Raw genomic sequence first — 26,470 nt, 5'->3', positions numbered from 1 at the left:
TCGATTTACCAAAGTACAAATACACATTCTGTCTGTTGAAGAAGCTTGTGTGCGTTGTGTGGCACAACGATAGAGGGGAGAAAGTGGTCTAGAAGCCCCTGTGTGTATTGGGAATTTTTTATGCGGGCATCTGCCTAAGCCTTTTCTGCACAGGTGATGTGTGTGTGTGTGTGTGTGTGCGCACAGCAGTGCTCAATGCTGACCTCACAGGATTAGGACGGCCATTAACATTCTGAAGTGGCGGCTGGTCTTGGCACTGAGGCCTGGGAGGTGTCAGCCCGGCAATTACTTTAACAGCTCCAAACTTTGGACTCTTTTTATTCATCTGGACCCGGGATGGGATGGGATGGGGGGGGGGTGGGGTGAACCAAGGACAGGCTCTGACCCAAGAGGACGACCAACTTATTTTGTCTTTGTTTAGTCGTGGGCTTGGAGGTGGGGATGCCAGGTAGTGTTTTGTGGTGAGATCGCATCAGAAGGGAAGAAAGAGTCCCAGACGATTCTTTCATGGATTCTTACATTCTTTTTGTCACACCAGACAAACTAAGTTCTGGGTGAAATGGTACAACGTTTAGCTGGGCTGGGATCTGCCTGCGTGTTCCGCTGTCGGCATGACATTGTTCCATTACATCCATTCATGGATAGATAGATGAATGGATATCTATGACGGGTCGGGAGGTAATAGGAGTTCTAATTAAATTCTTAAAGGTAATTATTGGTGACCGTACGTAATCAACAGCATTGCTTGTCATGTTTCACATTAACCAACAATGTTTGGTAGCTGAGGCATGGGCGTGATCAGAATGACTGTTCTAATATGGGTGTACTTCGATATTCAAGTTCGATATTCGATATTCATGATGTTTCTGTTAACTATGGGCGTGGTCATTTCAACAATGGCCATGGTCACAGCGAACCTAGGTGTGGCCAGGTGAGCTCCAGAGAATATAAAGTGTGTGTGTTGTATCAAAGATCATGGTGTTGGCTTGTGACGCTATGCTTCTTCAAGCTTATGACAAACCCCTACTGCTGAATAAAGGTGGTGTTCAGGTGTGTTAATGTGGGTCTCCAAAGCAGCGTGATAAGCTTTAAATGGCTACATTAATGAACTGCTCTCGACACTGGTGTCCTGCAACAACCCTCTTATCAACATATGTCTTTAAGCCACTCCGGTAAGTCTGTCGAAACAGAAATGTGAACTTGAACCACAGGAAATGTGAGTTATCCTCATTTGCATTGTTTCATTTTATTTGTTTACTTATATGAAACCATTTCTAGGATGTTTCTCAAGTAGGTACGGGAAAGATTTCTGTTGCTCGGGGTGCGACCTCTCCTCGCCCCCATGTCTTTGTGTTTCTGTAAAGGTCCGGAAGAGCCTGGGAAGAGAGCTGGATGAAAAAAAATATGCTAAGTGCTTTTTCTTTTAATGAAGTGCATCCATTCATACACAACAAATAAATAGCTGCCCCCACCAAGCACCTAATCGCTCCATTAGTCTGAAAGAGACCAAGGACCCCTTTCTCTCTCTCTTTCTGTTTCTCTCTATTTTTCTCTTGCTCTCTCACTTTCTATTTTCTCTCTCTCTCTCTCTCTCTCTCTCTCTCTCTCTCTCTCTCTCTCTCTCTCTCACTTTCTATTTCTCTCTCACTCTCTTGTTTCCCTTCTGTATTAGGCTGGCTGCATCCATCATTACATTTGCATGCTCAACCAACACACACACGCACACACACGCACACACACACACACACACTCATACATAAATATAGAGACACCCCTGACAGATCCACATTTCTTCATCCTTGTCTTTACAGGCACCACAAACATGCACACACACACACACACACACACACACACACACACACACACACACACACACACACACGTCTATCCGACAGCTTCTTTAAGTCTTCCAGAAAGACATGACATAACAATTGCATTTAGAATCCTATGTCTTCGGTCGACTTATACTCATCATCATCCATGTACTAAAATGGGTGGAGAGCCATGCATTTTGAGGTCATGTCAGATTGTGGTGAGTTATTAATTTAGGACATTAGAACCAATATGCACTTAACGAATCACTACTCAAAGAACACCATGTGACTGTAAAAAGAAAATGAATGAAAGAATGTAAAACGTATTCCTGCTAATTTTACAAGTGATTGAACGGGTGAAAATGTAATTTACTTGATGAATTCAGGCCAATGAATGGGCAAATGGTGGTGTGTAGCTTAAAAGGGAAGGGCAGTCGCTTGGAGCCAGACTCCCAGACACACTGACAGCTAGAGTGCTTATCAGAATGTGACTCATTTTCCCTCCATTTTGCTTTTCATTTTTCTGCCGGCTTGCCCTCTGCTAATTCACCCACTAAAAATCTAATTTCAGGCACAATTAGCCTTTAGCACATCCACGTGGCGGTGGCTACTGTCGTGCGTATTCCTCTAATCCTTTGTGAACATCTAGTCTTTTCAGCCGTCCCATTGACAGTCCTAATTGTGTGCTCCTGAAAAGTGAATGGTGGTCTTTTACCAAGAGAAAACGGATTATGGGGTCTTTCTAAGGGCTGATTCGTGGTGAGGTGGGAAGTCTTAAGCCCATGTTTGTTAGCATGACAGGGTTATCCTCACTATCATTACGGATTGATTCAGTTTCACAGAAGATCCTTTTAAATTCAATTTTAACAAAGTCTTTCAGATAAAATGCGAGGAGCAAGCCACACTCACCGGCATCCTGTTAGGCTTTGAATCACAACGACTCGTCAGTTTAACAATAATGGTGAGTGACAAGTTCATATTTTACAGTGTCAGCTCTTCACATTCGCTTTCCCACTGTTGGTACGTTGCTGTGGGGGCTCTGAACAAACTTTTAAAGAACGTTGGGGTTGTCTATTAATAACTCCCAGCAGGGGGTCGAGGGAGGGGACCCAGGCGCTGTGTGGTTAGATTCATAGCGAGATTGTTTCCTGATTCAACCTCCCACGGCGCACCTCACCTCCTCTTTGCTCGTCTCGACGGTAGCATCCCCGCGGCTAGTGTTAGCGGGAGGGAGGTTAGCTTTTCCTATTGCAGCCTGGTGCCTCTATAGGAGGCTCTTCCTGCTCCTCTGCCTGTGGTCACATGAGGCAGGGAAGAGGAGGATAAGGAGGAGGAGGAGGAAGAGGAGGCCAGGGGGAGTTGGTGCCTAATTGCAGCACTGGGGAGAGTAAGACGCTCCGATGGGATCAGGAAACCTTGACGATAAGGGTGTGGAGGCCATGACGGTGGAAGACCCGCAGAGGAGCGGGAGACAGGGGGGAGGAAGAGAGAGGTGAGACGAGGGGAGTGCTGGTTAGGAAAGGGAATGGAGAGAATGGCGCAAAGGGAAGGAGAGAAAGCTGGGGGAATGCGTGGAAAGAAGGAAGGCGAGAGGAGGGATCTAGAGGGAGCAGTGGACGATGGGGAATAAGGTGGAAGGATGGTGTCAAGGTGAGGGGCAGCAGTTCAATGCATAGTCCAGCTGAATAGGACTTCATATTCAGAGGAATGGGGAGAGAGGGAGATAGACGTTTCAGAGCAATAATTAAAGACGCTCAGAGGGAGGAAAAGAAAAAAAAGCTGCCAGCTGTTAATTATCTCTCACTCTTCTCTCTCTCTCCCTCTCACTCCTCTCTCTCTCTCCCTCTCCCCCTTCTCTCTCTCTCACTCTTGTTCTCTCGCTCTCTCTCTATCGCTCTCTCTCTCGTTCTCTCTCTCTCTCTCTCTCTCTCTCTCTCAACAAGTCATGGTCGGGATTCCATTTTAATAAATGTTAATTCAATCTCAGGCCTGCAACATCTTGTGTGTGTGTGCATGTGTGTGTGGGGGGGCTCAACATTTCACACCTGGAGAATTAATCAGGGGTATATTTTCACAAAGGGAAACACTTTGCTTTTCGGTTTATTCACCATTACGTTGTCGCTCGTATAAGATTGCCTTTATAGTCAATATACACGTTTGAATGATGATGTACTTACATGATCAACAGGTTAGGATTCAATTCTAAATTATCTGTTCAATTAGCGTGTAGACCTATCAATGATCAGTTATTATATGCCACCAGATAATAGGCTAATGCAGTAGAAAGCAATGTTCAGAAGAAAAAATAATTAGTAGATAATATCAATGTAAAATGTAAGATAGCAATAGGAATATTAGTAATTATGGTTTGTGAAATGTAAAACATATTTTGTTGTTTGTTAGTTTTAAAAAAAACTGTTCACCCCGCAGATTCTCAAGTGACAGTAAAAGGTGCAGTGTATAGCCTATAATTAAGTATAGCGGAATGGGAGAAATGAAATCAGAAATCAGCTCAACATGAAATCAGCTCAACGAAACGAGTGACACATCAGCGGCAGCCATCTTGGTTGGTTATGAAAATGCCTTCAAACCCTTAGGATGCTCCTCTGTACAGTACTTATATTAACCCTGCCCCATATTAGTATTCAGGTGGCTGCAATCTGCCACCTCAACGCTAGACTCCGTTAAACGCCACACCTTCAAGAGCACCTCGTCACGTGACACAGGTTCCAAATCAGTCGTGCGTCAAAATATCCTCGTGTCACACATTGACATAGCCTACATTTACTGCTAGTTAACAAAAGTGGACGACAAAAAACTGGATTATCGCCGACAGCGTTAAGAAAAAAAAAGTTTCAAATCAAAATAGGTGTAATTGCAATTAACCTCCATGCGAAAGTTCGAGAACCCCGTTAATTGGCCCAGACGGAAGTAGGCTACACGACGAATGACGATGTGATGCAGAGTTAACAGTGCAGGCGTCGACAAAACGTTTTGATAGCTGATGACTTAATTGGAAAATTCCGAGAGCATCGAGATCGAGAAAGAAGCCGTCTCAAGGTAAAGTTCAACTTTTATTTTTCGCGGTTGATGAATCTAGACGCCTCAGGTTTCGGGACTAGGCATGACCCGGAGAGAGGTAGAGGTGGAGACACTTGGTTTACACAGAGATAGAAGGTGAATGGACATTGCATCCATACCTATATTGGTATGGGTGGAATGGTGGAGAAACACCACCATACCAGTATAGGCTGAAGTTGTACCTGGCACATCTTCAGTCTATACTGGTATGGGCGGGATGGTGAAGAAACCACGCCTATAGGGTCTGTTTTACCTAGATAAAGGTACATCTTCAGTCTATATTGGTGTGGGCGGGATGGTCTAGAAGTCCCCTTCTATAGGGTCTGATTGATCGCAGAACCATACAACTTTATATGGTGTAGTCTTGACCACTCTGTTGAGGCAGAAACTAGTCAGAACCGGTGTTGGCTCTACACATGTGTGGTCCAATGAGGTAATAATGATAGCATTGATTTCGTGTGGACTAATGGAAGACATTCATTTACATCAAGGTCGTGATTGCGAAATGTCCCTCCACTTCTTGATGGAGAATCCTCCATCGTGTTCTATCCGACGCTAATTGGTTGGAAGAGAGGTTGCTTGGTTACGCCCTATTAGAAACCAGTTCCCATGCAATACAATTAGGCAACTTAAAGTACATAGGCGTCTATTGTTGAAGTGTAAGCCTGTTGTCCCAACTCCTCACCCTAACCCTACAGCGAGTTTGTTATCTTAAACCCCAGTTGAATGTTTTTCTTTATTGTTAAAAGCTCCAGTTGAAGACTGATGCTGCTATTGTGATAATGGTGTTGGAATGTAAACACAGTACAGTTGGAGTGTTTAAGTGTCACAGCGTCCCAGAAGTAATTGCCCTTCGTTGTAGGGGTTCCTAAGTACATTGCCTTGGTAACATGCCAAGTTTACACACACACACACACACACACACACACACACACACACACACACACACACACACACAGAGAGAGTTAGAGGGAAAAGCAATGTGAAGTAACCTCTACATATACTGCCAATCAATCCTTATCAGCCATTGATCCGTATAACCTCTTCATGAGTTTTAATTGATTTAGCAATGCCGCTATCTATATTCGTATCTATTTTGGAAAGTCATTATTCTCCCCATTATGTTGTGATGTACTAAGAAAACAATTAGCGATAACAGTCCAATTGAATTGAAATCCAATTAATACACAATTATAGAGCTAATCAAAAACAAACTTGTTCTGAAACAGAGGATAAAGTCTGACGTAATGGATCAACCACTTGGTTTATTTATTACTTCCGTTTGAAGTTTCAAACCCTTATTCTCTCCTTTTTTAAATGTCATTTGTGAAAGGCACTTTTTTCCAATTAGTCTGGCAGCTTTCATCCTGATTTTATCGCACTCTGGTTGTATTAAAACAGGTGTTTAAGAATGTGTCTTACTGCTCGAATATCAAAAGAAGTTTGAGTCTTAAAGGGGTGGTGTAGCCAATATAATTTTTGTGTCATTTTAAACTGAGTAATCGGCCTGTCTTTTATGATCTTTCACATAGTACATAGTAGTTTATGCCATTTTATCACTGTTACTAAAATTAGACTGCCATTTTGAGAGAACCGGTGTAAAATCATACGCCAACCGATTTGTGAATGTTTTATCCTCCAGACTCCAGATCCGTTCTTCATTCACTTCTTCATAACATCGAAGTGCCACGTCACAATGAAGGGAAGCAGAAGGTGAGGTGTGTGTGTGTGGATGTGAGCTGCTCTGTCTGGGCAGGGGTTGATGTTGATGATGGCCACTTCTAAAAGAGGGTTAAGCTTCTCCAACTTATTGTATATTGCCACGGTGTGTGTGGCACATTTCTTATACAACTTTATTATTAATAAAGTTTTTACACTCATCAATACAATGACTGCACTAGCTTAAAAATAAGTGACAACATTGCTGTAGGTTTTTACCATGTGGATTACGCGTTCTCCTACCTAGAATTCTCAGCCCAAAACGAATAACTTATAGGGTTTGAAATCTAGCTGCACCTTTAAAGCAGAAAGTATGTTCTGCCCACTAGAGGGCAGTAGGTACTTGCCTGGTACCAACCCCCCGAAATGTAAACCCAGTCACCCTGTGTGTGTGTGTGTGTGTGTGTGTGTGTGTGTGTGTGTGTGTGTGTGTGTGTGTGTGTGTGTGTGTGTGTGTGTGTGTGTGTGTGTGTGTGTGTGTGTGTGTGTGTGTGTGTGTGTGTGTGTGTGTGTTTTAATACGTACATGTGCACGCATATGTTTGTATATCTGTGTCTGTAGTAGTGTGTGTTTAGTGTTTGTATATATGTGTTTGTGTGTGTTTTATGACTCTGTGTGAGACCAGCCAGCATGATTCCTCCGGTTCACCCCAGCCCAAGGACAGAGCTATGTTGTGTCTTTACCGCTGGTACTGCTAGTGGTGGTGGGGCTGCTTGGGGCGGTGTGGAAGGGTGATGGTGGTGGGGGGTGAGACAGGCCTGAGCTGTCCCCAGCAGACATCTGCTTCTGGCTGGGCCCCTAACCAGCCCGCACCAGCCTGCCTCTCAAAGTTAAAGGGTCGTCAACACTGCCATGTTTTAATCCCCTAAATGGGAAACACTATTATCTTCCATCTGCTCTCTCTCTCTTCTCCCTCTCTTTTCTCCTTTATCTCTCTCTCTCTCCCTCTCTGTCCTTTTTGTCATACTGTGAGAGTCAGTGTGTTAATGTATGGCTGTCCCTATCTTTCTTTCTCCGCTGTGCCTGTGGCCACACACACACACACACACACACACACACACACACACACACACACACACACACACACACACACACACACACACACACACACACACACACACACACACACACACACACACACACACACACACGCACACAGTCGGTCTCCAGATGAAATCGGACAAGACGGCAGCCAAGCTCTGCAGTTGTACAGCTGGCAGGAAACAAGATAGAGTTGTATATTGTTTATACCATAGAGGTACATCAAATTTGCCGCCATATTGGAGAGGCCAAAAAGTCACACACTTGCTTTAAAAAAAAAAAAAAAAATACAAAAAAAGGGTATTACTTAAAATATAAATATATTTTATTTAAGATGTATATCATATGATTTAACATGAAGTAAAAATCGACTCACATTAATCAGTTGAGAAATGTAAATATGGAAGTGTTTTTTTATCCAGAACCTTCTGATGTACTTTTTTTTGGTTGCTGGCCAGTCCTGGCTGCTCCAATATGCCGCCGATGTTGACCTATGATCCAAAGGCCAACGCGACATTTATGGATATGTATCTATCGTTGATAGAGCCTGTCTGTTGGCTTGTCCAAACCAGAAATACACACTGAGGAAGACGGTTCAATCCAAAAGACTCTTTGGGATTTTGGATCAGTGTCCGAAGAGAGATCATATCTGAGAGAAAGGCGGTCGTGTGTGTGTGTGTGTGTGTGTGTGTGTGTGTGTGTGTGTGTGTGTGTGTGTGTGTGTGTGTGTGTGTGTGTGTGTGTGTGTGTGTGTGTGTGTGTGTGTGTGTGTGTGTGTGTGTGTGTGTAAAGGATTTTCCCTTGTCTGTGGTGTGGATCTCATTCCAGGGGACAGAATTAAAACCTAATCCCGGTACAGCACAGCCCCTCTCCTGCCCGGCCATGTGTGTGTGTTGGTCTTTGTGTGTTGGGGTCGACGAGGTGCGGTTTGCAGAGCTGACTAAAGATAAGGATTGGCAAGTGGGAAAGGGTGAGAGAGCTGGAGATGAACTGGAAGAGAGTGAGTGAGAAAGTCCATCAGAAATCCAGGACCGGGTGAGAGAGAGATAAAGGGAACACAATAAACACTGTATTTACATTGTAGTCGACGTGCATGGAGAAAGGGTAGATTAGGGTATGCTACTGGTGGGTTTTGGATGATTTGGTTTGTGATGGATGCCATGGTTGAATATGATCTGCGGTATTAACCTCGCCTGGGAGTCATTTGAGCTCCAAATCCTCATGGTATTATGTCACTGATAAAGCTCTGTGGAATCAAAGGCTGTTAGCCGAGGATGCTAATCAGCTTAGCATAGTTTAGCATACCCTCACATAGTACTCCACCGTATGCAGAATACCACAGTTTTCTGTTAATAATTATTTATAATAATAAGAGTGCACTAAGCACCATTAGAGGAAACTTGAGAGAAGAGAGAACTGGGGAGGTTTTGGAGAAAAGACATGGAACACACACACACACACACACACACACACACACACACACACACACACACACACACACACACACACACACACACACACACACACACACACACACACACACACACACACACACACACACACACACAGGGCTCAAATGTCAACAAGCAAAATTGGAAAGGAGTAATTCTTTCAGTGTGAAATAGATTGCTTCTCATATAAGTCCCCAATATAACAAATTGATTTGCTGGAAGAGGTGAGCGCTAAATCCACAAGACTTTCTCTCTATTTTCCTCAGTTTTTTGGGTGCAAAACACAGCACTTGAGTGTGATTGAAGTCCTGTTTCCGGGGTGGGATGGTGTCCAGCATGGCGTTGTGTAATTTGTTCTTTTTCCATGACCTCTCTCCCTCTCTCGCCCAGTCAATAGAACAATGTAAACGTATGTTGAAATGGGGAGAGAGACGGACAGTAAGTTGGAGAACACAGAGCCAGAAAGAGAGATTAGACGCAGTAGAGATATTAAGTAATTATTCTATATTAATGTGCCACCGCACACAACGCAAGACGCCCCTCGCTTTCTGTGTCGGCCCTGTTATCTCCCCTCTGTTGTTGGGTCTCGGTTAGGTTTCTGTACAAGCCTCTGAAATTGGCTGCTCCCTGGTGTTGTGTACGTTGCTGATTGTCCGAGCCTTCTCCGGATTTCTTTTCCAGTTCCTCCTTTCTTTTCTTTTTCAAATATCACTCCTCCCGAGTCGCTCTCTCATATCTATAGATGTATAATGAAGTTTGAACCCTATTGCAGTTCAAATGAGTAAAATCGATGTGTGTGTGCGCACAGAGGGGATGGTTGTAGCTCAGTACCACACAATTATTAATGAAATAGAAATAATGTTGAAAGGCTTTACCGGTATTAAATGTCAAAATAACCAAACTTACTTTTAATCAGCTACCATAGCAACTCTATGTAACCTAGTAACCAAAATATCTCCTACGTCAACGGTTCCTTTTCATAGCTGGCCTTTTCTTTTTACCCCCATGTTCTTCTTCACCTCCGTTGAGAAAGAGAGGTCTCCCTGGAACGTGGGCCTGACAGGAAGTCCGCTCTGTTATAAACTCCCCCAGCCCAAACTGTCGTTCCACTTATCTGTTTTTAGGTTAAATGTGCAAACCTCGGCGCGACTGCTTCCCCCTCCCCTCGGTACACCTCGGGCTCGGCCGTGTTGTCGCTGCCGCCGTGGTTGGGAGCTAAAAAAAACATTATCTTTCTGCTCATTAACCTTTTGACAGGGCATCCATTTGGTGCCGGCAAGCTCTCTCCGTCTGCACCCGCTCCCCCCGCCCGCCGCTGCGCTCCGCCCCCATGGGTGGAGGCGACAGAGCGCCGCAGACGGGAGGCTTTTAAAACGTCCGTCTGTGATTCATGGGCAGAGGCGCCGCTCTCCGCAGAGCGACCTATCCAGGCAATTTGTCCCGGACGTTTGGCTCCATACTAATGAGACGGTCGGCGAGACGCTTTTTTTTTTTTTTTTTTTTGGGAGGGGGGGGTGATTAAAATTAAGGAGAGCACGGCCGTCGGTCCGTGGCGTTGGTCATCGAAATGCGGCACGCACGCACGCACGCACGCACACCTAGTGTGGTGATGGGATCTGAGGACGTTTTTCGTTTTATTCTAATTAGCAAATGGATAAGAGAGGGAAGAAGTGCGTTGGGATGTTGTCATCTTTAACGTTGAGCTCGACTCGTCACGCGTTACACCGGCATGTGTTCAAGGAAAGTTGTCTTGTTCTGATGACGCGAAAAGCCCACCACAAATCACATGTGATTTTTCCAGTTTCAATAGCTCTCTCTTTGGCTGGGGTCCTTGAGTTAACCTCTGGGATGGAAAATCCATGTGTTGGATCCCCGTTTTCTTCAGGTTGTGTTATCTAGCCACCCCATCTGTTAACTTGTGTTATCTAGTTCCTCTTTTTGTTCCCCTTTGTCGGTCACAAGGAGGCAGTGACCCCTTTATCTATACGAGAACACGGAAAACTCCTTTGATGTAAGGACAATTGTATTTCCGGGGAAGTGGTGAAACAGTTTTAAACAGCTCTGGGAAACTGTATTCGGGGCTCACTCTGCTAGAGAGGAGACTAGTGTATGTACACATTCAATTTGTATGTTTTCTACAGCTATTGTGTGCATTTCTGTATTTGGAAGTCACATCTCTCCTAAACGCATTATCTCGTAAAGGAATTGCCACGACAATTTGGGGGCTCGTCCGGGAAACCTAAGCTGAGATTTTATAAAGTATTACTCCAAGAAAAGTTAACCGTGCAAGGCTGAGGACTGGGTGCCAGTGCTCGACTTCAACACCCGATGACTGTAACCAGCTTACTGGGCAGGGAAGAAGGATGGAACAAGTTTTTTTTGTTAGTACAGGAGCCTGAAGGAAAATTCTTGAAGGAAACGCCACAATACCTCCTTCGACAAAGAACGCATGAGGTGGCTTTTCTCCTTCCTGTGATGGCGTATTCTGACACCCACTCCAGCCCGTATGCCTGGCACAATATAATTGGCCGGTGTTGGCTCGCGGTGAACCTGCTGTGTTGCGTTTCTTATTATTGAGTGTGCGGCGAGCGGGCTATTGATGCCGCTGAGGACGCTGTATCGACGTGGTCACTCAGAATTAAAACGACGGGCCGCTGAAGTGTGCCGGCGAATAAGCTGGCCCAGAGATACACCCGCGTCCTATTGGCTGACAGCAGGAGAGAGCGTGGCTCGTTTCTGGAAACAAGTTGTTTTATAACCGATTATAGGGGCTGGGTTGTATTGAGAGCTTTGTTTGCACCAAAAATAGTTGCATAAAATATCGACATATAAAGGTGCTTGCTTGCCCACCACCCCAACCAACATCAACCAGTGTGCCAAACCTTGTGCTGGGTGTAGGCTGAACGTTCTTATTACTTATTGAAAGTCGCTTTGGATAAAAGTGTCTGCTAAATGCCCTAAATGTAAATGTCTTCTTGGCGACCATGTTGAATCGGTGTTGGCCAAACTCAGCCTACATTTTATTGTTGGCTGTTCTGCTGTGCAAGCACCTCGACTTGCCATGCTAATTACAATGCATACCCTTATTTGTACATTTTTTACAAAACCATATACTTGCTGCTTATAGATTTTTAAAAAAAAGAAAAATATCTGGATGCTTTTCTCTGAATATTGGTTGGACAAATCAGGCTAATTGACCGGTTCTACGCGGTCGCATGGAAACATGTGAACGATTAAACTGCTATAGGGATTGTGCGTTGGCTGGATGCTGAATCATCTTTGGCTGAGATTACACCCCGTCCTGGTGTTCTCCTTGTATCAACAGGCTGGTTCAACGAGCAGAGAGAGCAGAACATGGCACCAGAGTAGGGCTCACCTGAGGTGAGCACTGTGGAGACGGGCCAACAGGTGCTCCACGCAGAGGCCCGCAACGGTGCTGGAGGCTTGCTTGTGATTTAGTGTTCTCAGCTGTGTATTTGTGTGTATTTGTGTGTGAGTGTTGGGCTGTCGTTACAGTGTCCAATGCGTTCTAGCGTATAGCTGCACATTGTGAATCTGAATTGCAATATGCCAGTGGCAGACTTTTTGCATTCGCACCCAAAATGGAACAAGCCACCGTATTGGCCACTGGGTTCGTACAAAAGTGAACACGCCCAATTGCTTTACATGCGTTGATAAAAGTTCACACACCTCTGACTTATGTGTTAAATATGAATGTTAAATGTTCCAACCACACACGTCTCCTTGTCTAGTCTTCCTAGTTTAGAGAGAGGGAGTGATGGACGCTTCCTATGTTCTCCAACCATTCTGTCCGCTTCTATCTGGTCTCAGCCATATGGTTGGTGATAGAAAGACGAGGTGAATTAGCAGAGAGCAGGTTAAAGATTCACCACGACATTGCCTGTTTCGGTGCTAATGGAATGACAGCCATAATCACACACAAAATGCAATGAAAACGGTTAGAGCACTACAGCCGGTCACATCTCCAGCAACACCCACACGTTGATGGAGTAAATGACTGCAAATACAAACGCACACACCGCGAAATCCTGCTTAGAAGTGACACACACACACACACACACACACACACACACACACACACACACACACACACACACACACACACACACACACACACACACACACACACACACACACACACACACAGAGTAAGCGGCAGTCCATTGATTTTTACCTCAAAGCCATTTCAGGGATCAGAAAGTGTCCGTATGTGAGTGTGTGCACACATGTATGCATAATTAAAGCGACCATGCTTGCATTATTCAGAGCTCGGGTCCGGCCATCTATTGACATGCGTTCAGGGCTTTAATTACCATGGGGGTCAGAGCACGGCTGACCAAGCCACACCATCAGATGCATATAATTGCCAAACAGCCACCAAAAGCCCCTTTTAGATTCAGGGTGCCGTCGATCTGAGGGCTTTTGTTTTGAAGGAACGTGGATGTTGGTAATGACGTGACATTTACCAATCTGAGCCAGAGGAACGTGTGTGTGTGTGTGTGTGTGTGAGAGACTGTCAAGCCTTTTCAATAATGCATAACTAGATTTTGTTTATATAAAACTATACTGCGTGGGCAGGAGAGGGCTGTTGTGGTTTACAGGTAATGAAGGCCAGTGATAATTCTCTGGCATGTGGAGTAAGCCCTTTATTTGTACAGCCCATTGTACAATCAAGAGAGATATTTGCACTGGGCCTCCATGCTGTCTCATAGGGCGGCAGTTTACTTGACAGAACATTTTTGATTAGGTTTAGCTTTTCATCAGTTCATTCAGTTCACACTATTATTGTTATAACAGCGGCACTAGTTATACTTTGGTCATAATGAATGCGTCCATTTGTAGCCCGCGGCAGTTTTAAAAGGCGTTTAAAAAGTGCTTAGCAGTAGGTCATAATGAAAAACAATAAGGGATGCACATAATAAGTCAAATCAATAACGTAAAGGAGAGACGATAGAATCTAACAAACACGCTAGGATTCTGTAGCAGGCTTCGTAACCACTGAGCAGCAAATGAACACTGCCAATAACACTTATAGGATGTACACTCATTTGTAGCGGGGGGGGTTCACAGACTTAAGCTCCGGTCCTGTGGGACCTCCATCACCGCATTAATCATTCATATCATACCTGCATGCATCCAGAAGCGGTCGACTCTGCTGCTGTAGTGTACTCGTGAACATGCTCCACCTTGGTTGGTAACAGCCCTGTGTTTATTTGGAGTGTTGGTCACTTCCTTGTCTGTTTCCTGTGGGGGGGTTTAGGTGACAGTGTCTCTTTCATGGTTTTGACCTCTGATTCTCTCTCTCTGCCTCGCTTTCTCTCACTCGTTCTCGCTCTATTTGACTCCCTCTCTCTCACTCTCTCTCTCTCCGCACCCCTGGGAATGCGTTGACGAGGTAATGATGATGAGGATCATAATAACAATAATATTAAAGCCATTGAGGAAGCTATCGTCTGCTAAGATTTTCCAAGAAAACATCCTCTTCTTTTGAAGTGCGTTAATTTCCATTCTGCTCCTGCACTGGGTTGTAAACTTAAGGCTGACATGTCGTCCCCGGGCCTGGCTGCAAACGGCTCCCCGATGACTGTCATTTGGCCCCGGGTAAATTGCCATCTGGAACAATGAGTTTTATTACTGAAGAGCGTGCTTAATTATTTACAAGCCACATCTAGCCCGTAATACAAATTCAATCTGAATAAGGCTTTTGAGCGGGGGGGGAGAGCAAGCGAGGGAGCGAGAGTTTTTTTCACCATAAATATTTAATGTGTTAGCCTTTCCTTGTTTAATAACAGGTTAGCTCTCTGTTGAAAAGCCTGGTGAAGCGTCGCAGTCTCTCTTTAATTCCCATCCTGTTGCTTTTAGTTTAATGCAATTGAATGGAATCGAACACGACACATTCTGCGATGAACATCACAGATATTTCCAACACGTTCCTGGTTGGTCAGCTCACAAAGCGCTCAGTAAATGAAATATGCAAGCGCAACCAGACCATCATCAATAGTTGATATACTAGGGTTTCTTTAAAGACTGATCAATGACATCATTCTGTCTTCATGTTCCAGCCTCAGTAGTTTGGTTTTGAAAAGTGTTCAAATGTCTCTCACACTTGGTTATTATTTCAGCGAATACTCCAACACAGGGCTTCAAACTTCTGTGTGCCAAAAACTCGGTACAATGGAGTCCATTGTACCGTGTTTTTGGCACACAGAAGGTTGAATGGACGTCAAGCACATACACGTACACTTCAGCACACGACGGTTAAGCGGGATGTTTCTTGACTTCCTACTCGGAAACGGTTGTCAAAAAAGAACATCTGGAAAAATCTGATCATGCTGAAGAATCCATTTTTTCAGTTTATCTTCATTTTTAATTGTGCATTTAACATTCCAGTGTTTCATTTGTGTTACACACACATAGCAGTCTTTCAATCTCTTTGGACTCTTACACTAATCTATAAATCATATTTTTAAAGCTGTTCACAAACTGTCTAACAGTGATACAACACAATAGATAATGCATACAGCTAAAGGCAAGCTTACAATGGGATAAAAGGGAAGATATGTGTCGCAATGTGTTTTTGTTTTTTCATAATCTATTGTTCAAGCTCCCCCTTTTTTTTAAATTAATTCAAAATGTGTTTTTATTTCTCATACCCAAACATACACAAAATTCCTCTGGCGTGGCCTCAGGACCCGGTGAGCTAAGAGTCTGCAGCCCGGGACCCCTTGTTTTGCTCAAGGGTTACTGCCACAGAGTAATCAACACTAGTGGGGGCCAAAGGGGGCTGCATTGCTACCGGCTCAGCCACAACGCTGAGTATTGATGAAAAAGGAAATAACAGCATCAGGCAGCGCTAAGGCAAGTGTAACGTACGCCAACTAGCCTAGGCTAGCTGGCGGTAGTACGTTGTAAATCCTCACACCCCTAGCCTTAAGAACGCTTCTAGCCACTGAGTTAGAAGCCTGGGCTTTTAGCTCAGTGGTTAGAGCGTTCAACTCCCATGCCGGTAGTGTCGTAGTTCGAGAGGTGGCAGGTTTGAGACCCGCGAGTGGTCGAACCGGCCTCTGCTACACAACAAACCACTTCATCTATTTCCTTATACATATATTAATGGCTTCCAACTCTGGGAAAAGCCTTTTCCATTAGTTCCATTCATTAGCCATTGGAGCCAGGGCTAATGTATCTCCTTCTCTGACGCTGTCATAAGCTGCTCCGATTGGTTCGGGGTGGCTGACCAACCGCAGTCCGCCGCCGACGCTAACATATTGGGGGGAGTCTCTCTCCGGAACTTTCCTCAGGGTAGTTTTTACTTTTAGAAGGCGGAGCTTCCTGCCACTGATTGACTTCCTGTCAGGCTCATTGCGCCGGCAGCAGCTTAGCGATGCCAGGCGTCAGGGTGGCAATGAGTGCTTATGTCTTCTGATGTTGCTGCAGCCAAAGCCGTAGACGTGTTTACCATGGAATAATAAGTGAGCCGAATAAATCGTAGGACCAGTCGGTAATGATTCATATTACGGGACCAGACCGGCTTCCTGCCTTTTTACATGTTGGAGCCTTTTAAATGAATGAATTCCCAATGAAAACCTACATGACTATCTACTTAAAAATAGAGCAAAAGCTTTGGGAACAGTGCCGGTCAAGGTCCATTTTTAATTTATCATTTTAGAAGACTTGATTAAATAGCATAATTAGTTCTTGCACTAATTGATTCAGTGGCAGAGTTTTTCCTGTAATGGTATTAATAATAATCCTAATGTTAGGTAGCTTCTCCTATAGCAAGCCTGTACATCTGGAGTCCCTCTCTCTGAGTTGTGGGGGGAGGCAAGTTATCTCTGTGTCGAGGTGTCAAATTCACTCTCCACCGCATGATGCAGCGCTGGGAAGCTTAATTAGAAGGAGCATAATGGAACTGAGAGCAGGCCACCCTGCTGGGCAGGATGGCTGCTGGAGGAGGCATTCCCCGGGGGGGGAGGAGGCAAGGCAGGGGGGAGAAGACAAAGGAGAGAGACAACGGCATGCTAGGAAGGAAGGAGAGAGCAGAAGGGCGGACAGACTGTACCATGCTAGGAAGGGAATAAAAAGAGAGGGAGAAAATGGAGGGGAGGCATGCTAGGAAGGAATGGAAGAAGGAAGAGGGAGTGGGATCGGGAGGGAGGGGTGAGAGCGATGGGTTTGTTTCACTCATATTCTCAAAAAGAATGCCAGCATGGGATGGTGTCTGGCTGTTCTCTACGTGTAATTCAATTGCCACCCAAAATATTGATATTGCAACCCGTTGAATTGTTGTCATAGGTTAGCAGCTGTTTGTTTGTGTAACTTACGGTCTGTTAAAGTAGTCAATTTGTTGGAACATTGTTCTGCATAGTATTGGTTTACCAGATACTTTTATTTTTTAAATGTCATCTTATTGCAGTGCGTTATCAGACTTTCTGATTTGAAGTGTTGAAGCCAAGGGCAAGGATGCACAACATTCCTTCTTAAATTGAAGTTTACTATGACATTGTTCGTCAAAGTTAACTTTTTTTATTGATAAAGGAAAGTGTCAACTTCAACCTCCTGCGTGCATTTAAAGCTGTGGGTCAGTCATGAGTTTTAATGGGTTTTGAAACACAATGCGTTCCATGGCATTGATGCATCTACTGCCCTCCTGTGTCTATTCTACAACAGATGATTGTGAATTGACTTTCTCTGTGCGAACTGCAAACTTTACAAAAACCTTTAGCTGCACGCTAGCTAGATTCGATGAACGATGAATTAAGCAAGTTAATATTGACTCTGTAGTTTATTTAAAATATTGTCAAGTGAAGAATTGGAATAGGTTCAATACGCCTCCATGTTTTCAGAACGTGTATATATACTTCAATATTTCGTCTTTTGCTTCTGGCCAATGAGTCTTCACATTATTCCTTGGCACTGTTTGTCAAGCTGCAGGCACCATGTTTAAAAATAAACAAATTATTTGGTAGAACTTCTTTGCCACACCACATTGTGTCTAGTCAGTACTAGCTGGGAAGCTTCACAGCTCCCCCTCTCTCTGTTTCCAAAGATAGACGGAAGAAGAACCAAAAGTGCGAAAGTGTACTGGGTAATTAAGACCTGAGATAAATATACACCACGCTTATACGCAACACCCCCTTTGAGCTTTTAAATAGAGTATTTTTACAATTTTCACATTCACTCAATCCCACACGCCACCTTAATAGTGAAATGGTTCAGCCCCGGGTGTTACCTGAGGCAGATGAGAGTGATGCCAGTTAGGGCTGCAACAACTAATCGATAAAATCGATTAAAATCGATTATAAAAATAGTTGCCGATTAATTTAGTCATCGATTCGTTGGATCTATGTTATGCGCATGCGCTGAATGCGCTGCATGCGCTGCGGCAACGTCTCAGGTGGTGGCAGTAAGCCAGCCAATGCCGTGCTGTGTGCAGCTCACGTGACAACGTCGTCTACCTTGCCTGGAGTAAACGTTTGGAAAATGGTGGAGGTAAACACTGCAGATAACGTGAGTTTAGTGGAGAAACGTATGGAGGGCAATAATACAAAGGAGAAAAGTGTACGACCGAAGTCTTCAAAAGTGTGGGAACACTTAACGCTAAAGCCATCCAAGAAGACGGTTAGCTGCAAAATGTGCAGCGTTGACCTCGCATGGCAGGGTAGTACAACTTCACTGCGGGAGCACCTGAAGAGGAAACATGTTGGAGCCGTGGATGAAGGGACCTCACGGTACGTAACTTTATAAATCCATAGCCCGGGTACATTGATCCGTCGTGTCTGTGTACGTGTGTTTTTAATCTTTTGTTAATGAGGTGTAATCCGATTGTTTTAATGGAGCGCAGACAGAGTGCGACAACTTTATTTTTTATGTTGTTTTGGCATTCACGAGTTCAGCACGCCAGCTCTTTTGTTTGAGTATCCATTTGTTGCAATTCGGGCTGATAATGTGTCGGTCTCCGGCAGATTTGACTGTTTTGATGGAGAAAACGCACGGTTACCAATTTCGAAATAAACGTAACAGACAGAAATATATCCGGTTTGTTTCATAATGGATCAATGTAACCGGGCCACCAATAAAGCTATTAAAATCAATTTAGGTTGGAGAGACACTTTAGTATAACTAACATTATGGAGTTGCTGGAATATATCTTGCTGGCAGTCTAAAGTGAATCCTTTATTACTTCACAACGGAAACAATATCTGATCCAGTTCTGATCTGATTAATTACATTTCCGTTTTATGTCCATTTATTTTATTTCGTTTTTTATGTGGTGGCATTGTCTTTGTTTGCCTTTTACATCAGCAATTATTAATTAAATCAACAAAGTATGTATTGAGTTACATGTAAATGGTGCTAATATGTACGTTCATTATATGGTTTCTCTCATTTCAGAAAGACACAACCCAACATTACTGACTTCAAAGGAAGGTCTGCACACCACAGCAAGCAGCTGCATTGACTGATGGTATCCTGAATATGTTGGTAACTGACATGAGGCCACTATCAATGGTGGAGGATGAAGGTTTCAGACAAATGATTCACGTCCTCAACCCTGGTTACACTCTTCCCTCGAGGACCCATTTTACCAAACTGATGGAGAGTAAGTACGAGCAGACATTCCAAGCAGTGAAGAGTAACATAACAGCCACCCAGAGCAAAATTGCTCTCACCACTGATGTGTGGACAAGTGTAGCCACGGAAGCCTACCTTGGCATTACATGCCATTACATTGGAGACGAATGGAACATGAAGTCAATCTGCCTTACGACCATGCCACTAGAGGAAAGACATACGGCATCCAGCATTGCAGAATGGTTGGAAGAGATAGTAGCCAGGTTTGAAATTCCCCCAAGCAAAATTATTGCTATTGTGCATGACAATGGTGCCAATATTGTGGCTGCAGCAAAAGTACTAGAGGAGAAGCATGGGTGGTCCTCAGTCCGCTGCGCTGGCCACACCTTGCAGCTGGTGATCAATTCTTCACTGAAGCACTCAAGCATTGAAAAAGCAGTTGGGGCTGCAAGGTGTCTCGTAGAACACTTCAGAAGAAGTGAGCTAGCCTGCAACAAACTGAGACAAAAACAGCAACAAATGGGAACACCTCAGCACAAGCTTGTTCAGGATGTAAGCACTAGATGGAAGAGCACATTCTATATGATTAGCCGACTGCTTGAGCAAAGGTGGCCTGTAACTGCCACGCTTTCCGACTCGACTGTTACACAGAAAGGCAAACGGTACCTTGACTTAAAAGCCGACCAGTGGAACCTACTTGAAGAGCTTTCCACAGCCCTTAAACCCTTTGAATGTGCCACTGCGTTTATGAGTGGGGAGAAATACACGACAATCTCTGCAGTACCTCCACTTGTGAAGGGGCTAGTGAAGTCCACCCAGAGTGTTGTCTTCAAGTCAGCGGCAGTGCAGGCTTTCCAAGTCACTGCTACAGAGCAGCTTCATCAGCGATGGAAGAAGGAGACTACTATCTCTGACACAGCACCGAACACAGTGATCCTCTCATCCTCCCTGGACCCGAGGTTCAGAAAACTGAGGTTTCTGACACAGCAGGTCTTTAAGGTGCAAGCCAAAGTGCAAACACAGGCATTCGTGAGAAAGGAGTGAGAAAGGATCATCAGCAGCAGCGTGATGGTGTCCATGAGCAAACCAGTGTCACCTCCACCATTACTGTAGCTGCTCCTGCACCTACAACTTCTGTTTCTCTACTTTACTCACTCCTTGATTCTGGAACCAGCAGTGAAGAAGAGCAAAGAGAGGGGGAAGGTGAGGATCTCAATAGCCAAGTGAGGAACGAGGTCCTCACATACTTTGGAGAGAAGCCCCTTCCCAAGGAGGAAAATCCATTACATTGGTGGAAGGCTAATGAGAATAGATATACCACCTTGGCCATGTTAGCAAAGTCCTACCTATGCATTCCTGGTACCTCAACACCATCTGAGCGCCTCTTCTCTGCAGCAGGCAATATCGCTTCCAAGAAGAGAGCCAGCCTTAGCCCAGAGCATGTGGACATGCTTACATTTTTGCATTGCAATGCACAGTTTCTTAAGTGACTTCAGTAAGTCAGTGAGAGTGAGGGTGTTCCTGCAGAACCATTCTTTCATACTCCAATTCTACCTCATGGCCTGTTGTTGAAGAGCCATTTAGCAAAGCCTGTTAAACACTTATGTTCGTGTTTTATGTTTTTCTTTGTTATTTAAACTGTTTTCAGCCAAATCACCTCCCTTTTTTTGTTTTTGTTTGGAAAGGCCTGCTATGTGAAATGTGTCAAAACCTATATATATATATAGTGTTTTTGTTTAACTGTTAAAAACAGTTAGCTACAAACTGAAGTGCACTTTATACCTTTTACATTTGTTTTTTGAATAAAATACTGGAAAGGATAGAAATGTCGTTTTTGTCCTTTTATCCGATTAATAATCGATTAATCGACTAATCGATTAATTAATCGATTATCAAATTAGTTGTTAGTTGCAGCCCTAATGCCAGTGGGTTGTTTTGGTAGAAAATGGGGTGGGGGGGGCAGTGAAGTCCTGTGACGTTTGAGGTGATCGGGGCTCATAAACAGGGATCAAGACGCAGGAGGGGAATCGACATGAGCCTGTTGATCAGTATGCTGTGAGCACTATGCCGAGATATGGACAGAACCATCATCCGTCGCTGACGCCCTTAAACGCTGTATCCATGATTTAACCATGATTGACAAAGGAACATAAACACTTCATTGTCGAATCTTAATTAAAAGAATAGGTTAATCAGTGCAAGCAAAAAAGGCAGCTTTATTCTCTTTAAACAAAAATTGCCACATAATAGACATATTCTATCAACATAAAGCGCAGCATAAACCAACACACACTGTTACACATTCAAAACAACCCTGCTCTGTTGATTCTATTTTCGAGTTTGTCCACATTTTCTGCCAGACGAGATCTACTCTCAGTCACAATGTCCCCTGCTGTAGAGATGACTCTCACTTGGTACAGATGTCGCCGGTGGGACAGCAAATATAATTCATCCGTGCCAACTGACAAGTTTCACTGGGTACCATGTAGGGCTGCTCGATTATGTCAAAAATGATAATCACGATTATTTTTGATTGATATTGTAATCGCGATTAAAGACGATTATTCATTGATTTAAAAAAAAAATCATTATTTTTTTTGATTGAGAACAAGCATTTATTGAACTTTTAACACTGGTATTTCTTTTAACACGATAAGTTTGAACTGACAAACAAGAAAAATGCAAATAAATAAGAGAAAAATATATTAATAAAATAAATTAAATAATATGTAAAAATATACACAATATACACAAAAATAAACACTATCCAAGACTTAAAGTACTATACATTAAAACATAATTACTCCTTTACCATAAAAAAACCCAACTCCAACTATGTAATGCACTTGCTACAACAACCTTATCTAGTACTGCAAAAAACACTGTAGTTATAATCAGTATCTCAATGATATAACAGTTAACACGTTAACTATATTTTGAGGTAGAGGCACCCTTTTGTACAAAATTAGTATTAACAAGAATAAACTGACTGACACACACTGACAAGAAAAATCAGCTGCCAAAACTTATTTTAAACCTTTGCAACCCCTAAAGGTTTTTACCCAGGAACACCAGTCTGTTCACTTGGTCTGGTTTCAGGGATGAGCGCAGGCAGGTGACGACATTACCACCTGTACTGTAAACCCTCTCTGACGAGGCACTTGTGGCTGGAATGCAAAGATATTTCCTTGCCAGGTTGGAGAGCCGTGGGTAGAAATTCTGGGACATCTTCCACCACTCCAGTGGGTCCGCCTCAGTGTCCAGTGTCCCTGCCTGGAAGTAGGACTGTATCTCAGAAGCTATGGCCCTGTCCTGGTCCGGTTGCAGAGCAGCGGATCTTTGAGCTGTGCCTTCAGTGACCAGCTTGAAGAAGCTGCCCAGGGCTTTCTTCTTCTTTGGTGCACCACCAGCAGCACCAGCGGCATCAGGGTCATCTGCAGGAGTCACTGCTCTCTGAGGGGCCTTCTCCTGGGAATAGGAGGAGGAGAATATTGTGAAGAGAAATGATTGACATGTTTAATCTGACTAAATGGTTATGGGTATTCATAACTAGAAATAATAAAATATAACTTATTTTTTTTTATTATTATCATCATAATTATAATTAACATGACAGTCTTCATCTCAGATGACAGTCTTTCTTCAGTTGACCCACGCTTGTCTTCGCTCACATATGTGAGCTTGAACCTTGGGTCCAGGGCTGAGGCCATGTCCAGCAGCTCCTGTGTTGGAGCATCATCATACTTTTCATTGAGATAGCCCACGATCTTCTGCTTGATGCACTTTGCAAGGTCTGTGTCATTCTCCTGCACGGCCAATATGGAGGTGTTGAAAAGGTGGAGAGTTGGCTTGACAAAAGACACACTCACATATTGCTCCCCAGAAAGTGCATCTGTAAATTCCACGAGAGGGCTTAGTGACTTGTTTATGGCCTCCAGTACATCGATGTCCTGCCATGAGGGGGTGGGGTGTCTGTTTTTTGTGTCGTTGAAGAGGACCTCTGCAATGGCCTTCTGCTGCTCTAGGACCCTGCCAATCATAGCCTGCCGAGACCCCCACCTGGTTGGACACTCTGTCTTAAGAGAGTGTTCAGGCAGATTCAGCCTCTTCTGTACATCTGTCAGCTCCCTCTTTTTCTTCCAACTATAGGAGAAGGCGCTGACCACTTTTTTGCAGACCCCCATCGCACGGCCAATCCTGTGGTCCTTCATTGCATTCTCTAAAATTACAATAAATATAAAAATGTATCATCATTATCATCATCATAATCTTCATCAGTGTATCAATAGGCTGGGAAATAGGAATTATTATTATTAGGAATTAAATACATTATCGTGTGGGTGTGGTGTTAGATATATATATATATATAATAGAGTAGCTCACATAATATATTCTACATTATTTGTTATTTAATAAATTGCATCACAAAATCAGGAGAAGTAAACGTACTACTCACCTATGGCCAAGTGGAGTCTGTGCCCGAAGCACTGCAGCCTCATCCAGCCATTTAGTTCAGCTGCCAGCTTCATATTTGAGGCATTGTCTGTTGTGATACAGACTTGTCTTTCCTCGGTCAAGTCCCATGCAGCCATCGCTTGCCTCAGGCCCTCGGCTATATTTAGCCCTGTGTGGTCTTCGGGAAAAAATGCCGTTTGGAGACAATTCGTCTTCATGGTGAAATTAGCGTTGATGTAATGTAGCGTGAGGCTTAAATATGGCTCCATGGTGCGACTCGACCATAAGTCCGTTGTGGTGGCAAAATATAATGCTGTTGACACTTCTCTTGCAACTTTTCCACGACATTCGTGATAAAGGGCAGGCAGCGCAATTCTGCTGAAATGGTGACGTGATGGTAACACATATCGCTTGTCCAATGTGTTTATCAGTTTATTGAACCCCGGGTCGCTAACGGTGCTGATAGGGCACATGTCTTTGGTAATCATGTATGCGATTGCATCTGTTATTTCTTTATGCCTGCGGGAGCTGGGTGGATATGGGTTGGCATTGTAGAGCGTCTCCTTAATTGAGGACTGTGTTGCGGTGGCAGGAGTGGAGGAGCTTTTCATTTTTTCCTTCATTGCTTGGTCATGTATTACTCGGTGTGCAGACTTTAAGTGGTTAAATAGATCGGTAGATAGGTCGTATTCGCTTGAGGTGCAGACACGGTTGCGTGACATATCTTGCACAATATCTTTTGTTCAAAGTCAGACTCCTCACCACACCACAGAATTCGTTTTACCTTTCTTCTCGACCAAAGGCTGCCTTTCTGCCATATTCACCGTCTTCTTCTAAATGTTTTGCGCAGGTGGAGAAAGAAGGGTTCGCTCCATTTACCACACAAAACACGGTGGGTGGCAGAATGATCGTTTTATTACGATTATGTTGTTTTAATGATCAAGGGAAGCGAAAATCGTAATCGAAATCGAAATTCAATTAATCGCCCAGCCCTAGTACCATGGGCACGGTGCGCAACAGTTTTTCCAGCAATAGCTTTATTTGTTTTCTTCTGCACATGACTTTTTGACTGAAATCAGAGGAAAATGAACTAAGTGATACACACACTCCCCCGAACCGTGACCAGGGAACAGAACTTGGTTTGGTAGAACTATCCCTTACTTTTTCTTACAACATTTTAGAGGGCACTGTTGTCCAAAATGTCCTGCAGTGGTTTAGCCCACAGAACGTCAGTGATGAGCAGCTGGGATGAGACAGCCCACAGGTTTGCTGCAGACATCGGGGATCGAACCCGGAACCTTTTCTACATCATCCAGCCCGCTCTCCATTCACAATTCACAAGTTCATTCACAAGTTTTTCCTATCCGTGTCTCTATATTTCAAGTGGGGTGATCGTCTACACAGCGGAACTTGTGTTAAACTCAAAGCCTCCCTTTATAAACCCTTCCAATCAAAGTTCAAACCCACATTCAGTCAGCCCACACCAGCAGTGAGTCTTGAGTATTCATCTGCCGTGCAACAAGTTTCCCCCTCCGCCTCGCCTTCCTTCCTCTGGCCCAGCCAATCGGGGATGCGGCATGCATCAGTGATCCTGAATAATGCAGCCGGGAATGAAAGAAGGGGAACACATCAAAGTGCGGAAGGCGTCCGCTTCTCCTCTGATTCATGCGTCTGAGTGGGTGATGGCGGCCCGGTGAATGACGAGATTGACGACGGCCGCTTGCATCAGGACGCCGCTGACGGAAGAGGAAGAAGCGTTTTCAGACCGGGGTTTAAATCATGGTAACCGCCGCACAGGAGACTGGACGGGGAAAAAAGAATCCCGTTAGAGCAGGAATGATTGGACCATAAAACGGTGCTCTTATGTATCTTTAAACAGCCTTGCCCGGAGAGAGCCCGCTCCGTACAAATTATACAAATTGGGAATCATGGAAATTCACCAGAGCCTGTTCTGCTCGACGGCTGCGGTGTGGACGGATTCCACCAGCACCCACTAGGTGACACTCTTCGGTCTTGGTGTTGAGACGCAGTACAGCAGTGGAAGTCTCTGTTGGACCGTTGGAATATGGAGGAGTTTCATCCCCCCAACCACACCTGTAAAGTAAACTGTGGAAAAACTTTAAATTGAGAACATGCACACATCCTGTTCTGCTGGATTTCTCTGGTCAGAAGTTATCGATGCAGTCTGTCTCTGAGAGATCACAGGGAATGCTTTGGATGCCTTTTGACTGCACCAAATTGCTAATTATTTTTAGACCTACATTATCGTAATGAGAAATCAGAAGTACAGCATTTGAAAGTATGACTACCTGCAAC

At 44.1% G+C, this 26,470-nt stretch overlaps 2 protein-coding genes across 2 annotated transcripts; one reads left to right on the top strand and one right to left on the bottom strand.

Annotated features, from left to right (window-relative positions):
- Positions 1-19,873: 19,873 nt before the first annotated feature.
- On the top strand, positions 19,874-20,743 carry LOC311353080 (E3 SUMO-protein ligase ZBED1-like; the record flags this gene model as incomplete). Its single annotated transcript, XM_084472915.1, has 1 exon — positions 19,874-20,743. The coding sequence occupies one exon, from the start codon at positions 19,874-19,876 to the stop codon at positions 20,741-20,743; it is 870 nt and encodes a 289-aa protein (XP_084329041.1).
- A 2,004-nt stretch (positions 20,744-22,747) lies between these two features.
- LOC311353078 (E3 SUMO-protein ligase ZBED1-like) lies at positions 22,748-23,883 on the bottom strand (the record flags this gene model as incomplete). Its single annotated transcript, XM_084472914.1, has 2 exons — positions 22,748-23,167; positions 23,308-23,883. The coding sequence occupies 2 exons, from the start codon at positions 23,881-23,883 to the stop codon at positions 22,748-22,750; spliced, it is 996 nt and encodes a 331-aa protein (XP_084329040.1).
- Between the last annotated feature and the right edge of the window lie 2,587 nt (positions 23,884-26,470).

This window comes from Micromesistius poutassou (genome assembly GCF_964030765.1).
Source record: "Micromesistius poutassou genome assembly, chromosome: 9".
In the NCBI taxonomy this organism is placed as follows: domain Eukaryota; kingdom Metazoa; phylum Chordata; class Actinopteri; order Gadiformes; family Gadidae; genus Micromesistius; species Micromesistius poutassou.
This window is presented reverse-complemented; position numbering and strand designations above follow the sequence as displayed.